At 42.9% G+C, this 23930-nt stretch overlaps 2 protein-coding genes and 1 pseudogene across 4 annotated transcripts in view; 1 reads left to right on the forward strand and 2 right to left on the reverse strand.

The window, feature by feature from the left end:
• The window catches only part of TMEM50B (transmembrane protein 50B), a 57377-nt gene that overhangs the window by 18539 nt on the left and 14908 nt on the right, over positions 1–23930 (forward strand). The window contains exon 1 of one of the 3 annotated variants that reach the window (XM_041734972.1): positions 702–836. The exons of 1 other annotated variant lie outside the window; for it this stretch is intronic. The gene's annotated coding sequence lies outside the window, so the exon portion shown is untranslated. Of the gene's footprint in view, positions 1–701; positions 837–1117; positions 1269–23930 lie in introns of those variants that run through there. One more of the 3 variants, XM_041734974.1, reaches the window with a different exon arrangement.
• Positions 7055–7614, reverse strand: LOC121479422 (60S ribosomal protein L31-like). Its single transcript, XM_041734975.1, has one exon. The coding sequence runs from the start codon at positions 7575–7577 to the stop codon at positions 7200–7202; it is 378 nt and encodes a 125-aa protein (XP_041590909.1). The 5' UTR covers positions 7578–7614; the 3' UTR covers positions 7055–7199.
• LOC121479333 lies at positions 17622–22624 on the reverse strand (annotated as a pseudogene).

The raw sequence follows: 23930 nt of genomic DNA on the forward strand, positions 1-23930 counted from the left end.
AAGAGTAGGGATCCCGGGGTGGTTCAGCGATTTAGGGCCTGCCTTTGGCTCAGGGTGTGATCCTGGAGACCCGGGATTGAGTCCCACATCGGGCTCCCTGCATGGAGCCTGCTTCTCCCTCTCCCTCTCCCTCTCCCTCTCTCTCTCTCTCTCTGTCTCTCTCTCTCTCATGAATAAATGAATAAAATCTTAAAAAAAAAAAAAAAAAAAAGAATTAGAAGACTAGTTGTCCTGTGCTGGTTACCTCGGGTTAGCAGAGCTAGCCGATAGCCTCGGACGAGAAGCTTCACTGTTCTGGGCCTCCCTTTCTGGGCGGTGGCATTAGCAGAGGGCATCCCTGCAGACCCTCGGGGGCTGAGAGTCCCCTCTCTGCAGCACTTGCCCTCCCTTGGGCAGCTCAGCGGCCGGCGCCGCGGGGCCTGGAGGCAGAGTCCCTGCCCTCCGGGTCTTGGGTGCCCTCCGAGCGCGTGATTTCACGGGCGCCGCACTTGAGCTCCGCGAGCAGAAACGCAGCGGCGGGAGCCGGGCCCCAGCCGCCGTCCGCAAGACGGCAGCACCTCGGACCACGTTCACGCGGAGCGAATCCCAGCGCGCGGGCAGCCGGCAGCTCCCGGAGCCCCCGCCCCGCCCCCTGGCGCCCCGCCCCGCCCCCTGGCGCCCCGCCCCGCCCCCTCGGCCACTTGCTGCGTGCCGATTGGTCGCCGCGGTGCGCACGGCGCCGCGCCCCGCCGGCGCCCCTCGCCTCGCGCGCGCCGTCCGCTCCCGGCTCCCGGGCACCGAGGTGGGGCGCGGCGGACGCGCGCGCTCGGGGGCGGCGTGGGCGTCGCGGCGGCCAGGTGAGTGCTGGGGGCCGGTCTCGCGGCGCGCGGGGGGGGGTCGCGCCCGTCGTCCGCGCGCGGAGAGGCGCCCCCGGCCGGCCGGGCCTGCGCGGTGCGGCGGCGCCCGCCCGGCCTCCCTGTGCCGCGCCCGGCGCCGCCCGGCGGATCGGGCCCGCGGACCTCCGCCGCCCCCCGCGGCCCCCGCCCCCCGCCGCCCGCGCGTGCCCCGGGGCCCACCGAGGCCGCGCCGCGCGGGGAGCCGCCGCGTTGCCGGGGGGCGGGGGTCCGGGCCCCCAGTACCTCGGCGCCCCTCGGGTTTGCTCCCAGCCGAGGGGGGAAGGTGGTCGGTGATCCCTGGACTCTCCGGCTCTGCCCTTGGCGGAGGCCGGTACAGAGGTGGGAAGAGGCGACGTCCGAGGCTCCTCATTCCTTTGACAATTGATCCTCGAGGTCAGTGTCCTTTTAGGTGTGTAGCCGCAGAGAATTGCGCCCCCCCTCCGCCCCGTAGCGGGGTAGTTGTGCCGGGGAAAACCGTTTTTGGTGTTTTTAAGCAATACGTTGGCTTCCGAGTTAATCCCTGGAAAGGTGCTTCGTCTCCCATGCAAGTACGTGACCTTTTTAAAGCCAAAGCCGCGATGACGGGGTCGACTGTGCCCGCTCCCTTCCTGTTGGTGCCGGGTGAGCGTGTGTCTGTCTGTCCGTCTGTGGACGGGAGTCAAACCTCCGATTGGAGTAAATGTGCGATCACCATCGTGCCTCCCCAAGGCATTAATTTCTCGGAGTATCCCACCTCTTCTCTCAAACTCTTCGTTCACCGGTACCGTGATTTCCCTTTTCTTTCTCTCTCTGTCTCTCTCTCTCTTTTTTTTTTTTCCAAGACTTTATTTATTTATTCACGAGAGACACAGAGAAGCAGGCGCCCCTTGGGGAGCCCGAAGCAGGACTCGATCCCAGGACCCCGGGATCACGACCTGAGCCAAAGGCAGACGCTCAGCCACTGAGCCACGCAGGTGCCCCCAGTGATTTTTCCCTTTTCTTAACAATTCCCAAGGCTCTTACTCCCAGGCTGGTCACACTTCTTGTCCATCCTCTTAAGTCTCTTATTTGTCCTCTGTCATGTTTCAAATCCTCTTAGGTGTCAAACGTAGAACAAACGTTAAACATTTTTTTACGGTAATAATAGTGTTGCAAGACTCTCGGCTCTTAAACCGAAAATCGAAAGTTATCTCCAATACTGATGCTGCAGGAAAAGCAGGTTTAATGAGAGTTTCCTCTTCCGGAGACACGCCCGCCCTGCCCCGCCCGGCCTGCCCGGCCCCCATCCTCTGCCCACTAGGATTACCGCAGCCTTCCCCTTCTGTCTTTAATGAACTCACTTCTGGAGTCCAAGGTAAAAGTTTATCCTTACTTGCTACTTTTAAGTGATAGCAGTAACATATCTAGGTTATTAAATTTTTTTTTGACATGACAGAAGAATATCCAAGTGAAAAGTTCAAACGGCACACCAAAGTGTATCAGGTAAAAAGTGGGAATTCCTTGTTCACTTTCCATCCTTTATATCTTCAGATCCGTTGCCTAGGAGGGGACCATCCCATAGCTGTTGGGCAGTTGACTTATAATAATATTAGGACATGGTTCCATATCTGTATGTGTGTGGATCTACCTCATTTTTAGAATGCTTCATCCTATACCATTATTTATATGTGCTCTCATGTATTTTGTTGATCCTGTACTGACCGACATTTGGTTGTTTCTGGATTTTAGCTGTTAAAAGTCTTGCTGTGAAAATCCTTTTGCCATTGTAGGTAGGATAAGTTTCAGGTAGACAATGTAAACAGATTGTTGTTCTTTGGTATAATTTGAGTGCCTTTTTCACCAGGAATCGTTTTTATAACTTAAAAGATTTTATGATTTAAAGGCAGTAGCTCAATTTGTTCTAAATGCATTTCTTAGAATCTGTGTTTTATGTTTGGAGACTGGATACTGGATCAAGAAAATTTTGAAGACCAGGTTAAATAATGGTAAATTTTTGGGATCCCTGGGTGGCGCAGCGGTTTGGCGCCTGCCTTTGGCCCGGGGCGCGATCCTGGAGACCCGGGATCGAATCCCACATCGGGCTCCCGGTGCATGGAGCCTGCTTCTCCCTCTGCCTGTGTCTCTGCTTCTCTCTCTCTCACTGTGTGCCTATCATAAATAAATAAAATTAAAAAAAAAATAATGGTAAATTTTTGTTTCCACTTAGTTGGTGTTGACTTTAAGGTTATATTCATTCATTTGATTGGCTTGGTAGAAATAAATAGAGAAGGCCTTCAGGAAGAGATCTGTGAACAGACAAACTTTGTGTACTTTCTGTCCTGTGGTAAGCACCTTGAATATCCCATCATAACAAATCCTTGTTCTCTCTCTTTTTTTTTTTTTTAAGATTTTTAATTTACTTATTAATGAGAGAGAGAGAGAGAGGCAGAGACACAGGAAGAGGGAGAAGCAGGCTCCATGCAGGGAGCCCAACGTGGGACCCGATCCCGGGTCTCCAGGATCAGGCCCTGGGCTGAAGGCGGCGCTGAACCGCTGAGCCACCTGGGCCGCTCTTTGGTTTTTTTTTTTAAATGTTTCTTTTATTGTGAAATGTATCCTAGGTGCAAAAAAAGTGTGTAGAACATAGGTCTGTGTGTACATATATATTTGTGATGATATATGATTTTTTATATATACATATGTGATATATGTATATATTTTAAAGAATATGATTCCTGTGATCCTTGTATCTCCCACCAGATTAATAAAACATTCGGGCAGCCCAGGTGGCTCAGCGGTTTAGCACCACCTTCAGCCCAGGGCGTGATCCTGACGACCCCGGATCAAGTCCCATGTTGGGCTCCCTGCATGGAACCTGCTTCCCCCTCTGCCTGTGTCTCTGCCTCTCTCTCTGTGTCTCTCATGAATAAATAAAATCTTAAAAAAAAAAAAAAAACATTCCCATCCTACTTCTGAGGTATGGCCTCTATTCTGATTTGTTAATCTTTCTCTTGCTTTTTAAAATAAGCTTTACAAAAATAAATAAATAAAATAAAATAAGCTTTACACATATATATACAAATATACACATATACATATATATTTACACATATACATAAATGCACACACACAGCAGACACATACACACATACCCATCCTACCAATGTATTTGGTTTTGAATGAACAGTTTTATTTTTTTAAGATTTTATTTATTTATTTATTTATTCATTCATTCATTCATTCATTCATTCATTCATGAGAGATACAGAGAGAGAGAGAGAGAGGCAGAGACACAGGCAGAGGGAGAAGCAGGTTCCATGCAGGGAGCCAGATGTGGGACTTGATCCGGTGACTCCAGGATCAAGCCCTAGGCTGAAGGCGGTGCTAAACCGCTAAGCCACCCCGGGATCCCCTGAATGAACAGTTTTAAAACAAAATTCTCATGCAAATAGATAATGAGCATGTTGCAAAGTTTTAACTGTTACAGTTAAAACTTGTTTTTTAAGATAATTTAAGGAACATATGTAGTCCACAGGGAAAAGAATGTCTGAACAAAATTGCCGAGTTAGATATAATCAGTTAATGTTCCACACAGCAGCAAAATCATCATGCCTTTGGAATTACTCTTTTCTACCAGGCTAGAAAAATCATAACACCTTATTAATTTCTCCAGTTAAATCTTACAGGACTATAAACTGTGTCTTTTCCATTAAATTAATACTTAGTTATTATTAATTATAGTTCATTATAATTAATTAATTATTAATTTTTCCCCCAGGAGTGCAGCTGAACTCCAAACAGGCTTCTTAGAAAATACTAGAGCTTTCTAAATTTGAGATTAAAATTTTGTTTCATAAAAAAAAAAAAAAAAAAAAAAAAATTTTGTTTCATAATTGTAAGCACAGACCTGATGGTGTAAGGAAAGGACGTTTTTGTCACTATTGGATGGGGGTTTCCAGGAAGAGATGAGCAGAACAGAATGGCTTCAGCTTGCCTGACTGTTTACAGGAGGCCTTTCTGAGGAAGTTAGTGGGTAGTGTTATGAGTGAGTCCTAGGAAATGGGGTTCACCACAGTAAGGGCTTCTGGAAGGCTCTAGAGCAGATCACGTACAGGCACACTGTCTTACTGTGCTTTGCTGATACTGCCTTATTTATTTATCTGTTTTTTAATAAATTGAAGACTTGTGGCAGCCCTGTGGGAGCAAGCCTATCAGCACCATTTTTCCAACAGCATTTGCTCGCTTCCTGTCTCTGTGTCACATTTTGGTAATTTTTGCAATATTTCAAACTTGTTTATTATTATATTTGTTATGGTCATCCATATGACTGCCGAAAGCTCAGATGATCATTTTTAGCAATGCAGTATTTTTAAAGTATGTACATCGAGGTTTTTTTGTTTTTTTTTAGACACAGTGCTGTTAATGCTCAGTAGACAACAATATAGTGTAAACATAACTTTCATAAGCTCTTGGGAAACAAAAAAATTCCTCTGACTCACTTTACTAGGATATGCACTTTATTGCTGCGGTCTGTGACCAAATCTGTAATATCTCCGAGGAGTGCCAGTACTGGACGGACAGCAGAAATGAGAGGGTAGGCTGCTTCGCATTTTGTATTTTCTGCTTTTTAGCTCACGTGGTCAGCCTGCAGCTAGCAGGGTCGGTCAAAGCAGAACCCTTCTGTGAAGGAAGTGAATGTCCTCTGCTGGTGCAGCTGCAGGGCTTGGAAGGCGAGCAGGAGCTTTATCACCATATGATCAAGATCAAGCCAAGCCCAGCTGAGTACAGATAGGAATCTGGGCCAGGTTTCGGGGCATTCAGTCCTCCGGTTAAAAGGCTGGTAGAGCAGCTGGGGCATGTCTGTCTCGAGTTACCACTACTTCAATCTGGCCTGGTTAGCCTCCTTGTCTGGGGCACAGCTGGATTCTCTTTAGCTCTCCTGTGTTGGATCTTTCCTATACCCTGGATTCTCTATTTTATTTTTATCTTTATTTTTACTTTTACTTTTACTTTTACTCATGAGAGACACAGAGAGAGGCAGAGACCTAGGCAGAGGGAGAAGCAGGCTCCTTGCAAAGAGTCCAATGTAGGGACTCGATCCCAGGACCCCAGGATCACACCTTGAGCCAAAGGCAGATACTCAACCACTGCACCACCCAGGTGCCTCTAGATTCTCTCTCTCCTAAAAAAAAAATTTTATTATTGAAGTATGACATACGATGTTACATTAGTTCAGGGGCACAACATAGTGGTCTGACAATTCTGTACATTACTCAGGGCTCACCACAATAAATGTAGCCACTATCTGTCACCATACAGAGTTATATTATCGACTCTATTCCCTGTGCTGTACTTTTCATCTCCAGACTTATTTATAACTGGAAATTTGTATCCTGTATTCTCTCTCTCTCTCTCTCTTTTTTTTTTTTTTTTTTTTGATTTATACTCCCTAGTGGTACTTAGACGCTAGTAACTTCTTGACAAGAAGAGTAACATGTTTCAGAGACCTTGCCTGTCTGAATATGTTTTGATTCTATACTCACACTTGATTGATACTTTCTCTGGTAATAGAATTTCAGTTGAAAATAATTTGCCTTCGGAATTTTGAAGGTATTGCTCCATTGCTATCTGCATCCGATATTTTTTTTTTTTTGAGAGGGAGCAGGGAGGGGCAGAAAGAGAATCCTAAGCAGGCTTCACGCCCAGCAAGGAGCCCAACTCCAGGTTCCACGTGTCGACCCTGAGATCGAGACCTGAGCAGAAATCGAGTCAGACACCTGAACCACCAAGCGCCCCCTGCCCCTGCCTCTAATTTTCTGTTTCCCCCTGGTCTTTCCTGGGTTGGTTCTCAGCTCTCCCCACTGCTGACTTGGAACTTCAGCTTGCTTGGGTGTGCTAACTCAGTCACCACTGCCCACCTGCTTTCCAGCATTCAGAATTGCATTGCTGTTGTCTCCTCTTCTGTTCTCTGTATCATTAGGAGTTTATGACTTTTTAATTTAATTTAATTTATTTATTCATGAGGAACACAGGGAGGTAGAGATACAGGCAGAGGGAGAAGCAGGCTCCCTGCAGGGGAGCCTGATACGGGACTCGATCCCAGGACCCTGGGATCAGGACCTGAGCCAAAGACAGATGCTCGCCCACTGAGCCACCCAGGTGTTCCAGTTTATGACTTTTCAAAAACTCCCTTTATTGTAGTTTTAGTGAAGCTTCAGGAGGGAGCAAAATGAGCAGCTTATGTGCAATCTGCTGTCTCTACCTAAAGCAGTAATAGTTTTTTTTATATTTTTAAAATTTTTATTTTTAATTTTTTAATTTTTTTTTTTTTTTTGCAGTTTTATACCTTTATTTGACAATCAGTGATTAGTTCTCATCCACATTAACAGTCTGTAGATTTTTGAAAGTGGTGACAGGTACGTAGGTAACCAGCGTGTAGAGCTTGTTTGGTGAATATTCATCCTCGTTACGTTTTCTGGACAACCGCACACTGATACCATATGGAACATTCCTTATTCCTTTGGCCGAGACAGCTTTGTTGAGCCTGGTGTCAATGCGCACATCTGGAGTTCCCATCTCCTTCATGGCAAATTTCCGGATCTCTTTGAGTGCCTGAGGGGCACGCTTCTTGAAACCCACTCCATGGATACGTTTGTGAATGTTGATGGTGTATTCTCTGGTCACTACCTCGTTGATGGCAGAACGGCCCTTCTTCTTCTCGCCACCCTTCTTTGCAGGAGCCATTCTGCCGGGCCCTAGTTGGAAAGGAAGCAGTAATAGTTTTTTTAGACTGAAGGGTCATAGCACTGTTGTCAAGAACAGAGTAGTCGCTACAAAGCAATCATATGTATGTGAACCTTTTTGATAGGGAGTAGTTGATGGTATTGAGTGATCACACATGCTGGACACAGCTATTATTATTCTCACTTTCTGGGGCGCCTGGGTGGCTCAGTCGGTTAAGCATCTTCCTTTGGTTCAGGTCATGATCCCAGACTCCTGGGATCGAGCCTCCCATTGGCTCCCTGCTCAGTGAGGAATCTGTTTCTGCCTCTCCCTCTGCTCCTCCCTCTGCTTGTGGACTCTCTCTGTCAAATAAGTAAATAGAATCTTTAAAAAAAATCTCATTTTTTTTGGTGGGGGGTGTTGCTGTCATCACCCCAGTTTACATACCAGAAAACTATAGCCTAGGGAGATTTAAAACTCAGATAGTGCTGGTACATAGCAATTGTTCCCTGAAGAGTAGAATGGATACATGGAGCTGGCCAAGTAGGCAGAGCTGGGAGGAGGCTGGATGTGGGAATGGGCCCGAGCCAGTGCTTACTTCCAAAGCCTGGACTTTTGTATATATAGACATATTTAAAGTAAGCTCTGTGCCCAGTGTGGGGCTTGAACTCACAACCCTGAGATCAAGAGTTGAATGCTCTACCAACTGAGTCAGCTAAGTACCCTCAAAGCCTGTACTTTCCAGTGCCCTCTGTGTGGTTAATGCTGGAAGATGGTGATTGGTACACTTCCTTCGAGGGTTTTAGGAGTACTATTACTATAGACCTTTTCTGAACTCATTTTAATACCTTTGCTTGCCCAGTAATGCTTGTGAAGAGGGTTCCCTTTCATCTGTGTGGGTTGGAACCTGTGACCCTGGAGCCAGTTTCTCTGAACTGGGGAGGAGGGCATTTACTGAGCAATGCTAGAGGATGCAAAGATGCCTTAGTAGGGATTTTGCCAGAGAGCCTAACTAAAGATGGCCTCAGAGTGCAATTTTGCCACGACTGGAGCAGCTCGTGGATTATGTAACTGTCATCTAAGTTTAGGTGGCAGTTCATGATTTAAGCCTTCCTATTTTTTCAACTTTTTTATTACAGGAAATTGTAAACATATAGAAACAGTTCAACAGTAGATTCAACATTTTAACATTTTGCCATATTTACTTTCTTTTTTTCTTTCTTAACCACATGAGAGTATGTTGCTGACATTGACACTTAACCCCTAAATATGTAAGCACGTGTCTCCCAAAAATAAGGTCATTCTCTTTACATAACCACAATTCTTCCATTATCACACCTGAGAAAATAATGCTATAATATCATTTAATGTCTGACCTGTATTCACATTTCCCCATTTGGCCCAGACTGCTTTAAATTTTTTCAAACTAGAATCAGCAAAGCTTTGCACATTTCACTTGGTTTGTAAATTGTATGTTTTGACGTAGCTGAAGTTAATGACAAAATCTCTCGAAGTTTCCAGCTCATGTTGCTCTTGGAGACTGCTTCACTGCAGTAGAGATGGTGATGCTTAGATACTTAGCAATGGAAGGAACTCTTGAGTGAATTTGGGATGGTGATTCCTATGGTTTATGTGGCAAGTTTAGTGTTTTGTTTTTTTTTAACCTGGGAAGTTTTGGGTTTTTTTTTTTTTAAGGCTTTATTTATTTATTCATGAGAGACACATAGAGAGAGGGGCAGAGACACAGCAGAAGGAGAAGCAGGCTCCCTGCAGGAAGCCTGATGTGGGACTCCATCCCAGGATCATGGGATCACGACCTTAGCCAAAGGCAGATGCTCAACTGCTGAGCCACCCAGGCCTCCCTAACCTGGGAAGTTTTAAAAAATAGATAACTTGGCCTTACTCTTGACTTTATGATCTTTGGGGAGGGGGTCCCAATTACTTTTTATTTTTCTTTTAATTTACCAAGTTACTATGAAGTTAGTTTGGCCCTGCTCCATGGACCTGTGTTTGGAAACCACTGATTTAGTCCACTTGTCTCATGGCCCAGTGTCACAGGCTAAAGCATGTCAGAGCCAGTACTAGAAGCAGGGCTCCTCGTGTTCTTTTTTTCTCTAGCGATTATTTGAATATTTTTTCTTTCTTTTTTTTTTTTTTAAAGATTTATTTTTATTTATTTATGATAGTCACAGAGAGAGAGAGGCAGAGACACAGGCAGAGGGATAAGCAGGCTCCATGCACCGGGAGCCCGACGTGGGATTCGATCCCAGGTCTCCAGGATCGCGCCCCGGGCCAAAGGCAGGCGCCAAACCGCTGCGCCACCCAGGGATCCCTGAATATTTTTTCTTAAGCATGCACACAAAGTAGTTGCTCCACAACATAATGTGCTATTATTAGAGCAAAACAAAAATTCATGAAAGCATTTATACTAATTCTGCCTAGAGAGGGAAATGTTCAATTTGTGTCCTAAAGGTTGAATTGGAAGTTTGCCTGTAGAGAGTAGATGAAAGGGGTATTCCAAGGGTGTGTGTGTGTGCATTTAATATTATAGATATATATTAAAATAACATATGTATGTATTATATCAGATATGTAGTATACATTGACTATTATATATTATGTATCTAATATAGTAATACATATTTTTTTCTTAAATATTTTATATCTTTATTTGACAGAGAGAGAACACAAACTGGGGGAGCAGTAGGCAGAGGAAGAAGCAGGCATCCTGCTGAGCAAGGAGCCTGACACGGGGTTCGATCCCAGTGTCCTGGGATCATGATCTGAACTGAAGACAGTTGTTTAACCCACTGACCACCCAGGCATCCCTAGTAATACATATCTATATTAGACATGTGAAATATCTGAATATATTCATGTCTAAGTTAGATATATAAATATAAATATAAACATGAAATATAAACATAAGATATATACAGTTTAGCAGTTTGAGCAAGTATTGGCTACCTTCTGCTTTCTGTTTCTCTGTGGCTAGAGATAGTGTCAGGATAGCAGGAGATAAGAAAGTTGTGTTAGGGAAAGATTTCAAGTACCCTGTACATTTCGGAATTTATCTCACTAGCTGTTGGAAGTTTGTGAGTGAATGGCATGACCCAGTCTGAGTTTTAGAGAGAAAATTCTGGCAGAAAATGGACTTGGACTTGCAAGGGGGATGATTTTAAGAAATCATATGTTTGAATATATTGTCGCAGCAGAAGTACTTTCCCTCACCCAAATGATGGTTGTTTTTTTTTTTTAAAGATTTTATTTATTTATTCACGAGAGAACGCAGAGAAAGAGACAGGCAGAGACACAGGCAGAGGGAGAAGCAGGCGCCCTATGGGGAACCTGATGGGGGACTCGATCCCAAGACCCCGGGATCATGACCTGAGCCAAAGGGTAGACGCTCAACCACTGAGCCACCCAGGTGCCCCCAAATGATGTTTTTTATTATCAGCTTTTACAGATTATCAGTTTCAGTAAACCTAGGCATAAAGTCGACCCTTTCTTATGACAGGATAAGGAGACATGTATGCATTTCACACTTTGGAAGCTAGAAGTTAGGGGTTCGCCTGAGTGCCTGGCCTATGTGCACCAGGCACTGTGCTAGGCTCTGGCAATGCCGCAGCCGGTGAGAATGGACTTAGACTGTCCTTCACGGAGCTCCCCTGTGTGGGGGGAGGTGAATATTAACCCAGTAATGAGATTAATAATGCAATACTGGGGGATTAGGAAGTCATGAAAGTCCGTGTCGCCTCTCACTTAGAGATTTCAGTAGCCTGTGAGCTGATCTCTCTCTTTGTCCTCTTAGTCCTTCCAGTCTGTTCTCCCACAGCAGCCTAAGGGATCCCTTGGAAAGTAAGTCCCTCTGCGCAGCACTCTCTTCTGGCTCCCTATTTCAATCAGTGAAAACCAGAGTCGTCCCAATGGCCTACGGGGCTCTGTAAGGATCCTTCCTTGCCTCTCTTACCTCTCTGATTTAGTCTTCCCCTCTCACCCCACTGCCCCGGCTACCCTGGCCCCCATAGTGATGCTTCAATACCCAGACACTGCCTTCAGGCCTTTGCCCTGTTGCCATCCTCTCTGACGGACATCCAGCAGGCTGACTCTCTCCCTCCCTTCAAGTCTTTGCTCAGCTGGTACCTTCTCTCTCTCTTTCTCTCTCTCTTTTTAAAGATTTTATCTATTCATGAGAGATGCAGAGAGAGGCAGAGACACAGGAAGAAGGGAAAGCAGGCTCTGTGCGGGGAGCCTGATGTGGGACTCGATCCCAGGACCCCAGGATCATGCCCTGAGCCAAAGGCAGACACTCAACCACTGAACCACCCAGGTGCCCCCAGCTGGTACCTTCTCAATGGAGCCCACTCTTGGGGCTGGCAATTTTGACATTTCGGCTGGCCCCACTCTTGCCTGTATTTTTTTTTTTTCCACTCTTGCCTGTATTCCCACTGCTCCTTACTCTGCTCGTTCTCCCCCTCCCCCCAAGGCAACATGGTAATTATGTGTCTGGTTAAAATTTAAAGATTATGTGTCTGGTTCCCTCCCCCCACCCAGCTCCCCATAGCCAGGGCTTTCTGTCCGTTCACTAATGTATATTAATTAAGTGTCCAGTACCCAGCACATAGTAGACGTTGTAAATAAACACTTAGTGAGAAAGGGAAAGCTGATATTGGAGTGAAAAAGTGATAACTAAGCTGACATTTGCAGTATGGGCAGGTGTTAACTAGGTGAGCTGGGAATAGAGAGGTGTCGGACAGAGGGGATGTGGGTTTTAGATGGGGTGATTTAGCAAGTAGGAGGTACTACAAGAGAAACCAGGAGGACTGGAGGAAAGAGACACAGTGTTATAAGGGGACCCTGGGGCCAGTAAGGACTGGGCCATACTTTATTTATTTATTTATTTATTTATTTATTTATTTATTTATTGGGGGCCATACTTTAGAGTTTTGTCTTTATCTTAAAATAAATGGGAGGGAAATTAAAAGGTTTTAAGCAGGAGGGCAGTACTAGATTTGTGCCTTTTTTTTTTAAAAGTCACCCCAGCTGCAGTATGAAGGACATATTGATGGGGGCAGGAGTGGATGTGGCTAGATCAGGCCGGAGGCCATGGTAGTGGGACAGTACTCGGGTGACACTGTGGTGGAGGTAGACAGACCAAAGTTAGGAGGCATAATCAGGTGATGGATCAGTTGTGGGAGGGAAAAGAGAAATAGTAGGGATGACTCCTGGGTTCCTGGCTTGTAAAACTGGGTGAATGATGATTCATTCTTGGTAGGGAATCCCAGAAGGGGATTGGGTTTGGAGGAGGAGAACATGAACTCAGATCCCGACATGTTGATTTTGAGTTGACTTTGAAACAGCCAGAGGATGTCGGGCAGGTGATTGGATGTATATGGATCTGGGATTGGCTGTTTCAGTCTGTGAATCAACTGCATAGAGAAATAGTAGAGGGGAGGATTCACCAAATAACCCACACTTTGAACAACTAAAAGTTGTTAACAAGGATATTACCAGGGGAGATTATATAGCTATAAAATTAAAGTCTCTTTAAAAGTCTGTGCTCCCTGTCCTTTTCTTTGGTTTTATTTATTTTTTTTTTTTTTTGTTTTTTTTTTTGTTTTTTTTTTTTTTTTTATTTAGGATAGTCATACAGAGAGAGAGAGAGGCAGAGACATAGGCAGAGGGAGAAGCGGGCTCCATGCACCGGGAGCCCGACGTGGGATTCGATCCCGGGTCTCCAGGATCGCGCCCTGGGCCAAAGGCAGGCGCCAAACCGCTGCGCCACCCAGGGATCCCCTCTTTTCTTTGGTTTTAGATTTAAATCTTTGACCAAAATTGATGGTACTTACTACATTTTATTCTTGTTATATGTGATTTACAGGTCAGAAGGCAAATAGGCCTTCCCTGAGATAAAGTATGTAAAATGTCTTTTCCAGAAGTACTTAGATCTCTGAATAATTCATGCTGTTGGGTTTTAAGGCCTATAAAATATTCACACTGTGAGTGTCTAGAAACCAGGTTTATAGCAAACCAAGAAGAAAAGCTATTCTTCAGACTCCCTTGGCAGGATTTGAATCAGCAGCAGTCACCACAGTCATTGTAGACCTCATTGCCTGCTTCTCTTTCCAGATGATCACAGTGTTCCTCTAAATTCAGTTTCTCTTCCATCTTGTTCTTGATCTCCTCACCACAGACAGCGGAACAATAACGTTGTCTTTATGAAATCTGAAATGAGAGACATACTGTGAAACTCTGATGATGAGCAGCAGTATAGTGTAATGGTCATGAGCCCAGATTTTAGAATAGATGTGAATGAATTTCCATGGAAGCCCTGATTTTCCTCCTTGCTAGCTGTGTGAGCCATTCTCTAAACTTTTTCAGTAATATGAGATAGTAATAGTAACTGCCTTAGAGCATTTGTGAGGATTGGAGGGCATAGTCCCATGAATAGGGGTTTTCTGAGGATGGAATGGGGTGGTCTGTAAAGACCCTAGCACCTATACACCTCCTGTAATTTATAGCTAGTACTAGCAAGAGTGAGGAAGACGCAGATTTTATTTTTGTTTCATTTGAGTCAGGTTGTTTTGCTCTCGCTATGTGGGCCTCCTATCTTGAATGATATTTATATTTTGTTTCATATTTTGTTAATCTGATTTTTTTAATGGTACATATTCTAATTTAATGTCATGAAAATGTTGATTGATTTCTCTGCTAGTTTATAAATCTGATGATGAGGGCTGTTTTATTCATCTTAATTTTCCCCACCGTGCCTTGCTCGTAGGAGGTGTTCTGTAAATAATTCACTACATGCTTCAGAGGAGTCTTGTGCTGATTAAATGCCATATTTGTAGGTCGACCATAGTGCCTGCACACAGTAATTCAGGCGAACAAAGGACATGAGTCAGAGACAAATACTGAATCCTCGGTGCTCTTCCACACCTTCTCCCCGAGATACCTTAACTGCCCTATGACCTCAGTTAACAATTACTGTGAGCCTCTTATCTGTATTTCTGTCTTACATGGCTCTTTCAGTGGTTTCTGTATATCTGTCTTATGTAATTTCCACCTGAATGTCCTTTAGTTTTTTCAAGTGCATCATGCTCAGACTCTCCTCTCCTATTCTCCCTTTCCTGTTTGGGCTAATGGTGTGTCACCATCCACTGGGCACCCAGCCATCGTCATTCTCGGCTTCTCCCTGCCTATTGATAATGCCACTTAAGTAGTCCTCAAATAAAAACCCTTTCTTTGGCTTGTAACCAGTGTGGCTTCAGTGTACCTCCCAATTCTCTCCCTGTCTAGAACGAGGGCAGGCGTCTAACATTTCTCTCCAGTCCCTCCTCCACACTGTCGCTGCCAGCATTGTCTTTCTAAATCACAGAGATGATCTTGCTGCTTCCCTACTTACAAGCCTGTAATTTTATTCCTTCTTTTTCATCTGCCAAACTCTTATTCATGCTTCAAAACCCCACCAAGTTTGCTCTTCCTCAGTTCTTCCTGGCAAGTACTGTCCAATAACACTTGATTTCATATAGTGCAACACTTTTGCACTACAGCTCAAAATGTTTGTGTATTATAGCCCATATATATTTTTTTAAAGATTTATTTATTTATTTATTCATGATAGACATAGAGAGAGAGAGAGGCAGAGACACAGGTGGAGGGAGAAGCAGGCTCCATGCCGGGAGCCCGATGCGGGACTCGATCCTGGGATCTCCAGGATCGCGCCCTGGGCCAAAGGCAGGCGCCAAACCGCTGAGCCACTCAGGGATCCCCTATAGCCCACATTGTAATGCAATTACTTGTTCTAACAAGGTTCCTTTTTTTACTGCTTTTTTTTTTTTTTTAAGATTTTATTTATTCATGAGCGACACAGAGAGGCAGAGACAGGCAGAGGGAGAAGCTCCTCCACAGGGAGCCTAATGTAGAACTCAATCCCAGGACCCCCAGGATCATGCTCTGAGCCAAAGGCAGACGCTCAACCACTGAGCCACCCAGGCGCCTAACAGTGTTCCTAACTAGACTGCTTTCTACATTGATTGCCTTAGTTGTTTTTATATATTCAGTGCCCAACAGTAGTAGCATTTAACAACTAGTGGAGAGATGGCAGGACAAACAGATGGTAGTATAGAAATTTGATTAATGGGAACATTCCTGAATTAGATGTTATTTGGGATGCATATGGAGATTTCTCAGACCGTGTTTGTATGTTGAAGGCTATAGTTGTTTTCTCCTCTTGCTTTTGCAAGTGTCCTTGGGTTTCCTAAACTGAGTTTTTGGAAATGAAATTTTGACAGTTGAATCACTTAAAATGCCCTCTGAAAAGGATTCATATTTCCTTTTATAAAGAGTTGCCTCTCTTAGTAATGGGAATAATTGCTATCTAATGTGTTTCAAGACTGGTGGGTCAGACCAGCAATCCATTAGTTCAGTTCTCTAATCTTGTTTTTTTTTTTTTTTTTTTAACTTGGTACCAGGGTCAGTTTTGTGGGAGAACATGCCAATAATTTCCTTGATCTCAAAAAAGTCATAAGTTTATTAAAAGCAGTTACAGACATAGTACATTATACAAAGAGGTTTCTCAACAGGCAAGAAGAATCAGCACCTCATTGTGTTTAATTATAATAACTTTTTAAATTTTTGTATTTAAAAAGCGTTTTGGGATACCTGGTTGGGTCAGTGGTTGACCATCTGCCTTCAGCTCAGGTCGTGATCCTGGGGTCCTGGGATCGATTCCCACATGGGCTCCCTGCACGGATCCTGCTTTTCCCTCTGCCTGTGTCTCTGCCTGTCTCTCTGTGTGTCTCATGAATAAATAAAAATCTTTTTAAAAATAAATAAATAAATAAATAAATAAAAAGTAATTCATGCTCAGGAGGGCTGCAAACTTTGATGAAAATAGACAAAAAGCAAAACACACATGATCCTATCATTCACATATATATATTAATATTATAAAAGTATTGGTGTTTGTCCTTCTGGTATTTCTACATATGTGTAGGTCTTTTTATGTCTGTTGGTAGTTCTTTTTTCTAAAAAGGAAATAATGGGGCAGCCCGGTGGCTCAGCGGTTTAGCGCTGCCTTCGGCCCAGAGTGTGATCCAGGAGACCTGGGATCGAGTCCCATGTCAGGCTCCCTGTGTGGAGCCTGCTTCTCCCTCTGCCCGTGTCTCTGCCTCTCTCTCTCTCTGTCTGTCTCTCATGAATAAATAAATCTTAAAAAAAAAATAAAAAGGAAATAATGTTATACATATAGTCTTAATAACCTGCTTTTTTTCACTTAGTAACCAGTAGCATTTATTCATGCCACTAAATTTTTTTTAAGATTTTTATTATTTATTCATAAGAGACACAGAGAGACACAGGCAGAGGGAGAAGCAGGCTCCCCACAAGGAGCCCGACGCGGGACTTGATCCCAGGACCCCCGGGATCACGCCCTGAGCCAAAGGCAGATGCTCAACCACTGAGCCACCCAGATGCCCCTCTTTTGTTTCTTCTTAATCTAATTCACTTTGCTCAGCTTTTAAACTTTAGTATGTTTTAAGATTTTACCAAGTGTTACCTCATCATAGAGGCTTTCCCATGTCACCCTTTCTTTTTTTTTTTAAACAAGAAATATTTATTTATTTATTTATTTATTTATTTATTTATTTATTTATTTAAACAAGATACTTGACTTGAAGGCAAAACTATCTAGGGATTCATTTCTTTTAGAGTTATTTATCCCTACTTAAAGACAGTTTGCCCTACATGTAACAGCTATGTACAAAATTTTCCAATCCAGAACCCTAGGTGGTTCAGCGGTTTGGCGCCTGCCTTTGGCCCAGGGCGTGATCCTGGAGTCCCAGGATTGAGTCCCACATCAGGCTCCTTGCATGGAGCCTGCTTCTCCCTCTGCCTGTGTCTCTGCCTCTCTTTCTCTCTCTCATGAATAAGTAAATAAAATATTTAAAAAATAAATAAAATAAAATTCTCCAGTTGAATAAGGTATGCAAGGATTTTTATGTTCTTTTTTTTGTTAAACAGTAGAGAACAAAATAACTTACTGGAATATAAAGATGAGAGCTGACCGATCATGCCACTAATGAAAAGAGGTGGTATTTTCACAGAAGCACTATTTTCCTCCATCCCATCCCCATTTGATGTCGATCAAAACATACCATTGGCCATTTTATTTTAGTTTTTTAAAGATTTTATTTATTCATGAGAGAGACAGGCAGAGACACAGGCAGAGGGAGAAGCAACATTGGCTATTTAGTTTAAAAAGATGCAATATGCCTGTGCACGTACACAGTTACTTTATGTACAATAGAGGAATGGGGAAATGAAAAAAAGCTGGGCAAATGAAAGAATAGAGAAAACTCTAGTAGTCAGGATCTGGTGGAACCAAATTGTGGCTTTCTATTTGAGAATATCTTCTTGGTCTGGAGGAACAGAGTTCTGGAGTAAAGTAGCAGGTTCACTTTTTAGTAGACACCTGTCTGCTGCTGGAACACAGCAGTTGTCTCTTCTTCCTCCATTTCCAACTGTGCAGGTGTGTCTGTTTCATTGATTGGTTGCCCATCACCCTGGAATCCGATCTGCCTCACTGCCAGACCCTGTCGTTCACAGTAGGCTTTCATTAGTTTACTAAGTGGTGTGTGCCTCTTAATCTTAAACTGCACCACAGAACCATCCTGCCCCCCACCTTCAGATTAATATGATCGTTGTTCTCAGTCTTCATTCCTTCCTTGGGCCTTTCACCGGCCTTGACGAGCGCCAGAGTCTCCCCAGCTGCCTCTTCACAAAAGAGATACCAGGTCCACACCAAAGAAGCACACAAGCAGCACCAGGACGGCAGAAGCCCCGTCACCCTTTCTAAAATAAGTCTCCCCTTTATTCGCTGTTAGGATCCTGCACATTTCCTCCATAGTCATTATTTGTATTACTCTGTTTGATGTGTCTCTGCGGCACTCCATCCCTGACTCTCCAATTTAAGCCCCAGAAGGGAGGAAATCATGACCTTTGAGAAATCACTGTCTGCAAATAGCTGTATATTTTCTGCTTCTAGAACTACTTTTAATTGGGTTAATATATGGGAAATGAATTTTATAATAGAAAAGAAGACTTTTAACTTCAGAAATTGTCTTAAATTCATAGTGAATTTAACCTTCCCTATTAACCAGTTAATATTTAATCTTTGAAAATAATCCATTGCCATATCTATAGAAGAGCGATAAAATGTGCAAGCCGTCAGTGTAGCTAAAGCATATCTGAATGATAAACTTCTAAAAACATTTTGTGGGTAAAAGTTACATACTGTAAAATACACAGGTTTTACGTGTATACTTCAATGACTTTTGATAAATGTGTGTAGCTGTATAACCATTATCCCAATTAAGGTACAGAACGTTTCCATCACTCCTCCCCCAAAAGTCCCTTGTAGTCAGGACTTACCCTCTAGAGGCAAACACTGTTCTGATTTCTGGACTGTTAACTAATTTTGCCTCTCCTTAAGTTGCATTTAAATGGAATCATGCAGTATATACTCTTTTGTGTCTGCCTTTCACTTAAGTCATGTCTTTGAGGGTTTACTCTTTGTGTGTGTGTGTGCAGTTGTATGTATCTACTCATCCTTTTCTGTTGCAGAACAGTGTTCCATTGTGTGAATCAATCATAACTTTTTAAAAAAGTTTTATTTATTTATTAGAGAGAGAGCAAGAGATCGAGAGAGCACAGCCCAGGGTTGGGGAGGGGCAGAGGGAGAGGGAGAAACAGACTCCCCGCTGAGCAGGGAGCCTGACATGGGGCTCCATCTGGGATCATGACCTGAGCCAAAGGCAGATGCTTAACCTGCTGAGTCACCCAGGCGCCCCTCAATCATAACTTATTTATCCATCCTTCTGTTTTATTTATTTAAAGATTTTTTTTATTTTTTTCATGAGAGACACACGAGGGAGAGGCAGAGACATAGGCAGAGGCTCTGTGGGGAGCCTGATGTGGGACTCAATTCCAGGACCCCGGGATCAGGCCCTGAGCCAAAGGCAGATGCTCAACCACAGAGCCACCCAGCACCCTCCATCCTTCTGTTGATGAACATTTAGGTTGCTTCATTTGGGGGCTATCACGAATAAGACTGCTAAAAACATTCTTCTCTAAGTCTTTGTGTCGATATGTGTTTTTTACTTCTTTTGGCAAATACGTAGGAATGGAATTGGAGGTTTATTTTTAACTTTATAAGAAACTGCCACCAGAAATATATGAGATTTCCACTTGTTCTACAACCTCACCCATGCTGAGAGGTGCCAGTCTTTTAAATTTTAGCTGTTCTAGTGAATGTGAGGTGTTATTTCATCAATTTGCACTTCCTTAATGACTTGACGGTGTTGAATACCTCTTTATGTGCTTCTTGGTCATTAGTTATCTTTTTAAGTCTTTTGCCCATTTGAAATTGGCTCAAGTCTTTTGCATACTTTTTACTGCCTATATTTTATCTTTTCATTACTCATGTCCAGTTCTTTCTATATTATAGATCGAAGTCCTTTGTCAGATAGTTGTTTTGCAAATATTGTCTCCCAGGCTATGTTTCCAGTATTTGGACCTTCTATCATATATTAATTGTACTTATTTTTCAGCATAGTTGGATCCATTACTTTAAATTTAGAGGTATTTCACCTGAATCCATATTTAAGCATATTATTTGAAAATATAACTAACATACTGTTTATAAAGAAGTCCATCTTTGTGGACATGCTATGCAGTGTTAAATTTTTGCTTTACATAGTTCTCTTTTAAGTATAAGAAGAAAAGGGATCCCTGGGTGGCGCAGCGGTTTGGCGCCTGCCTTTGGCCCAGGGCGCGATCCTGGAGACCCGGGATCGAATCCCACATCAGGCTCCCGGTGCATGGAGCCTGTTTCTCCCTCCGCCTGTGTCTCTGCCTCTCTCTCTCTCTCTCTCTGTGACTATCATAAATAAAAATAATAAAAAAAAAAAAATTTAAGTATAAGAAGAAAAGATAGTCTTTTATATTTATCTACATATTGATCATTTCTGGTTTTCCTTATTTCTCCCTGCAGATCAGAGATTCATCTGGTGTCGTTTCCCTTCAGCCTGAAGAATTTCCTGTAGCATTATTTTTAGTGCAGATCTCATGATGATTTACCTCAGTTTTTGTTTACCTGAAAATATTTTTATCTTCATTTTTATAAAAAAGCTTTATTGAGCTATACATATGTTAACATTCACCTATTTCAAGTGTACAAGTCAATGATGTCTAGTATACTTACAGAGTTCTGCAGTCATCACCACAGTATTATTTTTTTAAGATTTTATTTATTCACAAGAGACACAGAGAGAGACAGAGACAGAGACAGAGACACACACACAGGCAGAGGGAGAAGCAGGCTCCATGCAGGCAGCCTGATGTGGGACTTGATCCCGGGTCTCCTAGATCACACCCTGGGCTGAAGGCGGCGCTAAACCGCCGAGCCACCGGGCTGTCCACCACAGTATTATTTTTTTTAAGTTTTTATTTATATTCTAGTTAGTTAACATACAGCGTAATATGAGTTTCACGTATACAGCTGTGATTCAGCACTTCCGTACAACACCCAGTGTTCATCACAAATGCCCTCCTTAGTTCCCATCACCTGTTTCCCCCATCCCCCGCCCACCTACACTCTGGTGACTATCAGTGTATTCTCTGTAGTTAAGAGTCTGTTTCATGGTCTACCTCTCTCTTCCCTTCCCCTACGATGGTCTGACCACAGTCTAATTTTAGCACCTTGTACCCATTAGCAGTGACTCTCTATTCCAGTCCCCCTACTGTCACTAAGCAACCACAAATTTACTTTCTGTCTGTAGATTTCCCTCATCTGGACATTTCATATAAATGGAATCATACAAGATGTGGTCTTATATCTTTCACTTAGCATAATGTTTCTGAGGTTCCTCTGTGTTATACCATGTATCAGTACTTCATTCCCTTTCATTACTGAATTTGTATTCCATTGTAGGTATGCCACATTTCATGTATCTATTCATTTGATATATGTTGGATTGCTGTGCTTCTTGGCTATTATGACTAATACTGTGATGAAATTTGTGCTCAAGTTTTTATGTAGATATATCTTTTTATTTCTCTTGGGTAGATAGTAGAATGGCTGTCATGCTCCCTTTTTAAAAAAATATTTATTTTGAGAGAGAAATGCACAAGGTCAGGGTGGGGGGCAGAGGGAGAGAGAGACAGAGAATCTGAAGCAGGCTCCAAGTTCCATTTGGAACTCGACTTGGGGCCTAATCTCACCACCCTGAGATCATGACCTGAGCCGAAATCAAGAGTTTGATGCCTAACTGATTGAGCCACCCAGGTGCCCCCTCATGTTCTTTTCTGAAGAATATTTTCACTAGATATTGAAATTGATTACTTAAAAAAAAAAGCACTTAAAGAAATTATTTTCACTATCCTGGCCACTTCTGTTTCTGGTGATAGATGGGTCATTGTATTATTCTATGCTATATGTAATATGTTGAAAAAATGATAGTAATATGTTGATCTTTTTCCCCCTAAAACTACTTCAAGTATTTTTTTTTCTAATTTTCAGCTTTTGATTATGAAGTTTTCTCTGTTTAACCTTCTTGGAGTTTGCTGAGCTTCCTGGATTTATAAATTACTAATTATCACTAAACGTGGGAAATTATCAGCCATTATTTTCTCAAATATTTTTTTCCTCATTCTGTCTTTTTCTGGGACCTAGTTCAACATATATTGGATCAGATACTAGTGATCCTCTGTACACTGAGGCTCTGTTCATTTTTTTTTTCTCAGTTGGGGAAAAAAAATCCCTGATCTTTAGATTGGATAATTTCTTTTGATCTTCCCTCAAGTTTACCACTCTTTTCTTCTCCTGTCCCTAATCTCCTGTTAAGTCCATTTGGTTCATTTAAAATTTCAAATATTATAATTTTCAGTTCTAAAATCTCTCCACTGAGATTTTTCATCACTTCATTTGGACCATGTTCATTTAAGTCTTTGAATGTGTTTATGGTAGCTTTAAAGTCTTTGTCTGCTAATTTCAATATCTGAGTCATTTTGGGGCCTATTTCTATTGACTCCCCCCCCCCCCCCCGCCCCTGGCTTGAAAATAGATTGCATTCTTCCTGCTTCTGTGAGTGTCTAGTAATTTTTTGCTACATATTAGACATTGTGGATGATAAATTATAGATACTCTCAGTTTAGTTATCTTCATCTGAAGAGTGTCAGTTTTTGTTCTAACAGGCCGTTAAAAATGCTGGCTGAGCACCTTCAAATTGTAGACACTTGGTTTTATACCTTATTAGAGTAATGCCAAGATGTTTACTATGCCAAGATGTTTACTCATCTCTTCTGACTTGGTGGAACAAACTCTAAAATATCCTGCATTGGGCAGTAGGAGAGCTCTGCTTAGTTCTTTTAGCCTTCCAGCTTGTTTTTGTTTGTTTGTTTGTTTGTTTGTTTGTTTTCCTGCCGAGTTTCTTGAAATTTCCTCCATTTATGTTCTCTCTGGGGGATTAGCCAGGTATTTAAAGAGAGTTTATATTAAAGTGTTTGGGGCTCTTTCCTGTGACTCATTCCTTTCCAACTAGATCTTAACTCATTGTGTTTTCTTTTCTTTTTTTTTTTTTTAATTTATGATAGTCAGAGAGAGAGAAAGAGGCAGAGACACAGGCAGAGGGAGAAGCAGGCTCCATGCACCAGGAGCCTGATGTGGGATTCGATCCCGGGTCTCCAGGATCGCGCCCTGGGCCAAAGGCAGGCGCCAAACCGCTGCGCCACCCAGGGATCCCTCATTGTGTTTTCTTTTAAGGGTTAAATTCCCTCCAGTGTCTGCCTGCTTTTCAGCACTCTTCAGTGCTTTCAAATAGATTTTCCCCCCTTACTTTTTGGAATTTAAGGTGTTCCTGGATCACCTCATCAAAATGTACTTTGTTTTATTATTTTTTTAAAGATTTTATTTATTTATTTATTTATTTATTTATTTATTTATTTATTTAAGATTTTATTTATTCTTGATAGACACAGAGGGAGAGAGAGAGAGAGGCAGAGACACAGGCAGAGGGAGAAGCAGGCCTCATGCCGGGAGCCCGATGCAGGACTCGATCCCGGGTCTCCAGGATCATGCCCTGGGCCAAAGGCAGGCGCCAAACTGCTGAGCCACCCAGGGATCCCTTCAAAATGTACTTAAAAAAATTCTCACAGCATATTATACCCTTATAGTCCTTTATGCACATGATTTTTCTCCTGCTAGTTATTGATTGCTGTGTTCCTGATAACTCTGAAACTTAGTCGTTTAAAACAACCATTTTGTTATGCTTATGGTTTACTGTGGGTCAGTAATTGGCCAAGGGCATGGCCAGG

The sequence above is a fragment of the Vulpes lagopus genome, chromosome 20 (genome assembly GCF_018345385.1).
Source record: "Vulpes lagopus strain Blue_001 chromosome 20, ASM1834538v1, whole genome shotgun sequence".
NCBI classification, from domain to species: Eukaryota; Metazoa; Chordata; class Mammalia; order Carnivora; family Canidae; genus Vulpes; species Vulpes lagopus.

Bases quoted from the DNA above. Each gene is read 5' to 3' on its own strand.
- LOC121479422 (XM_041734975.1), bottom strand. From the start codon at position 7,577: ATGGCTCCTGCAAAGAAGGGTGGCGAGAAGAAGAAGGGCCGTTCTGCC.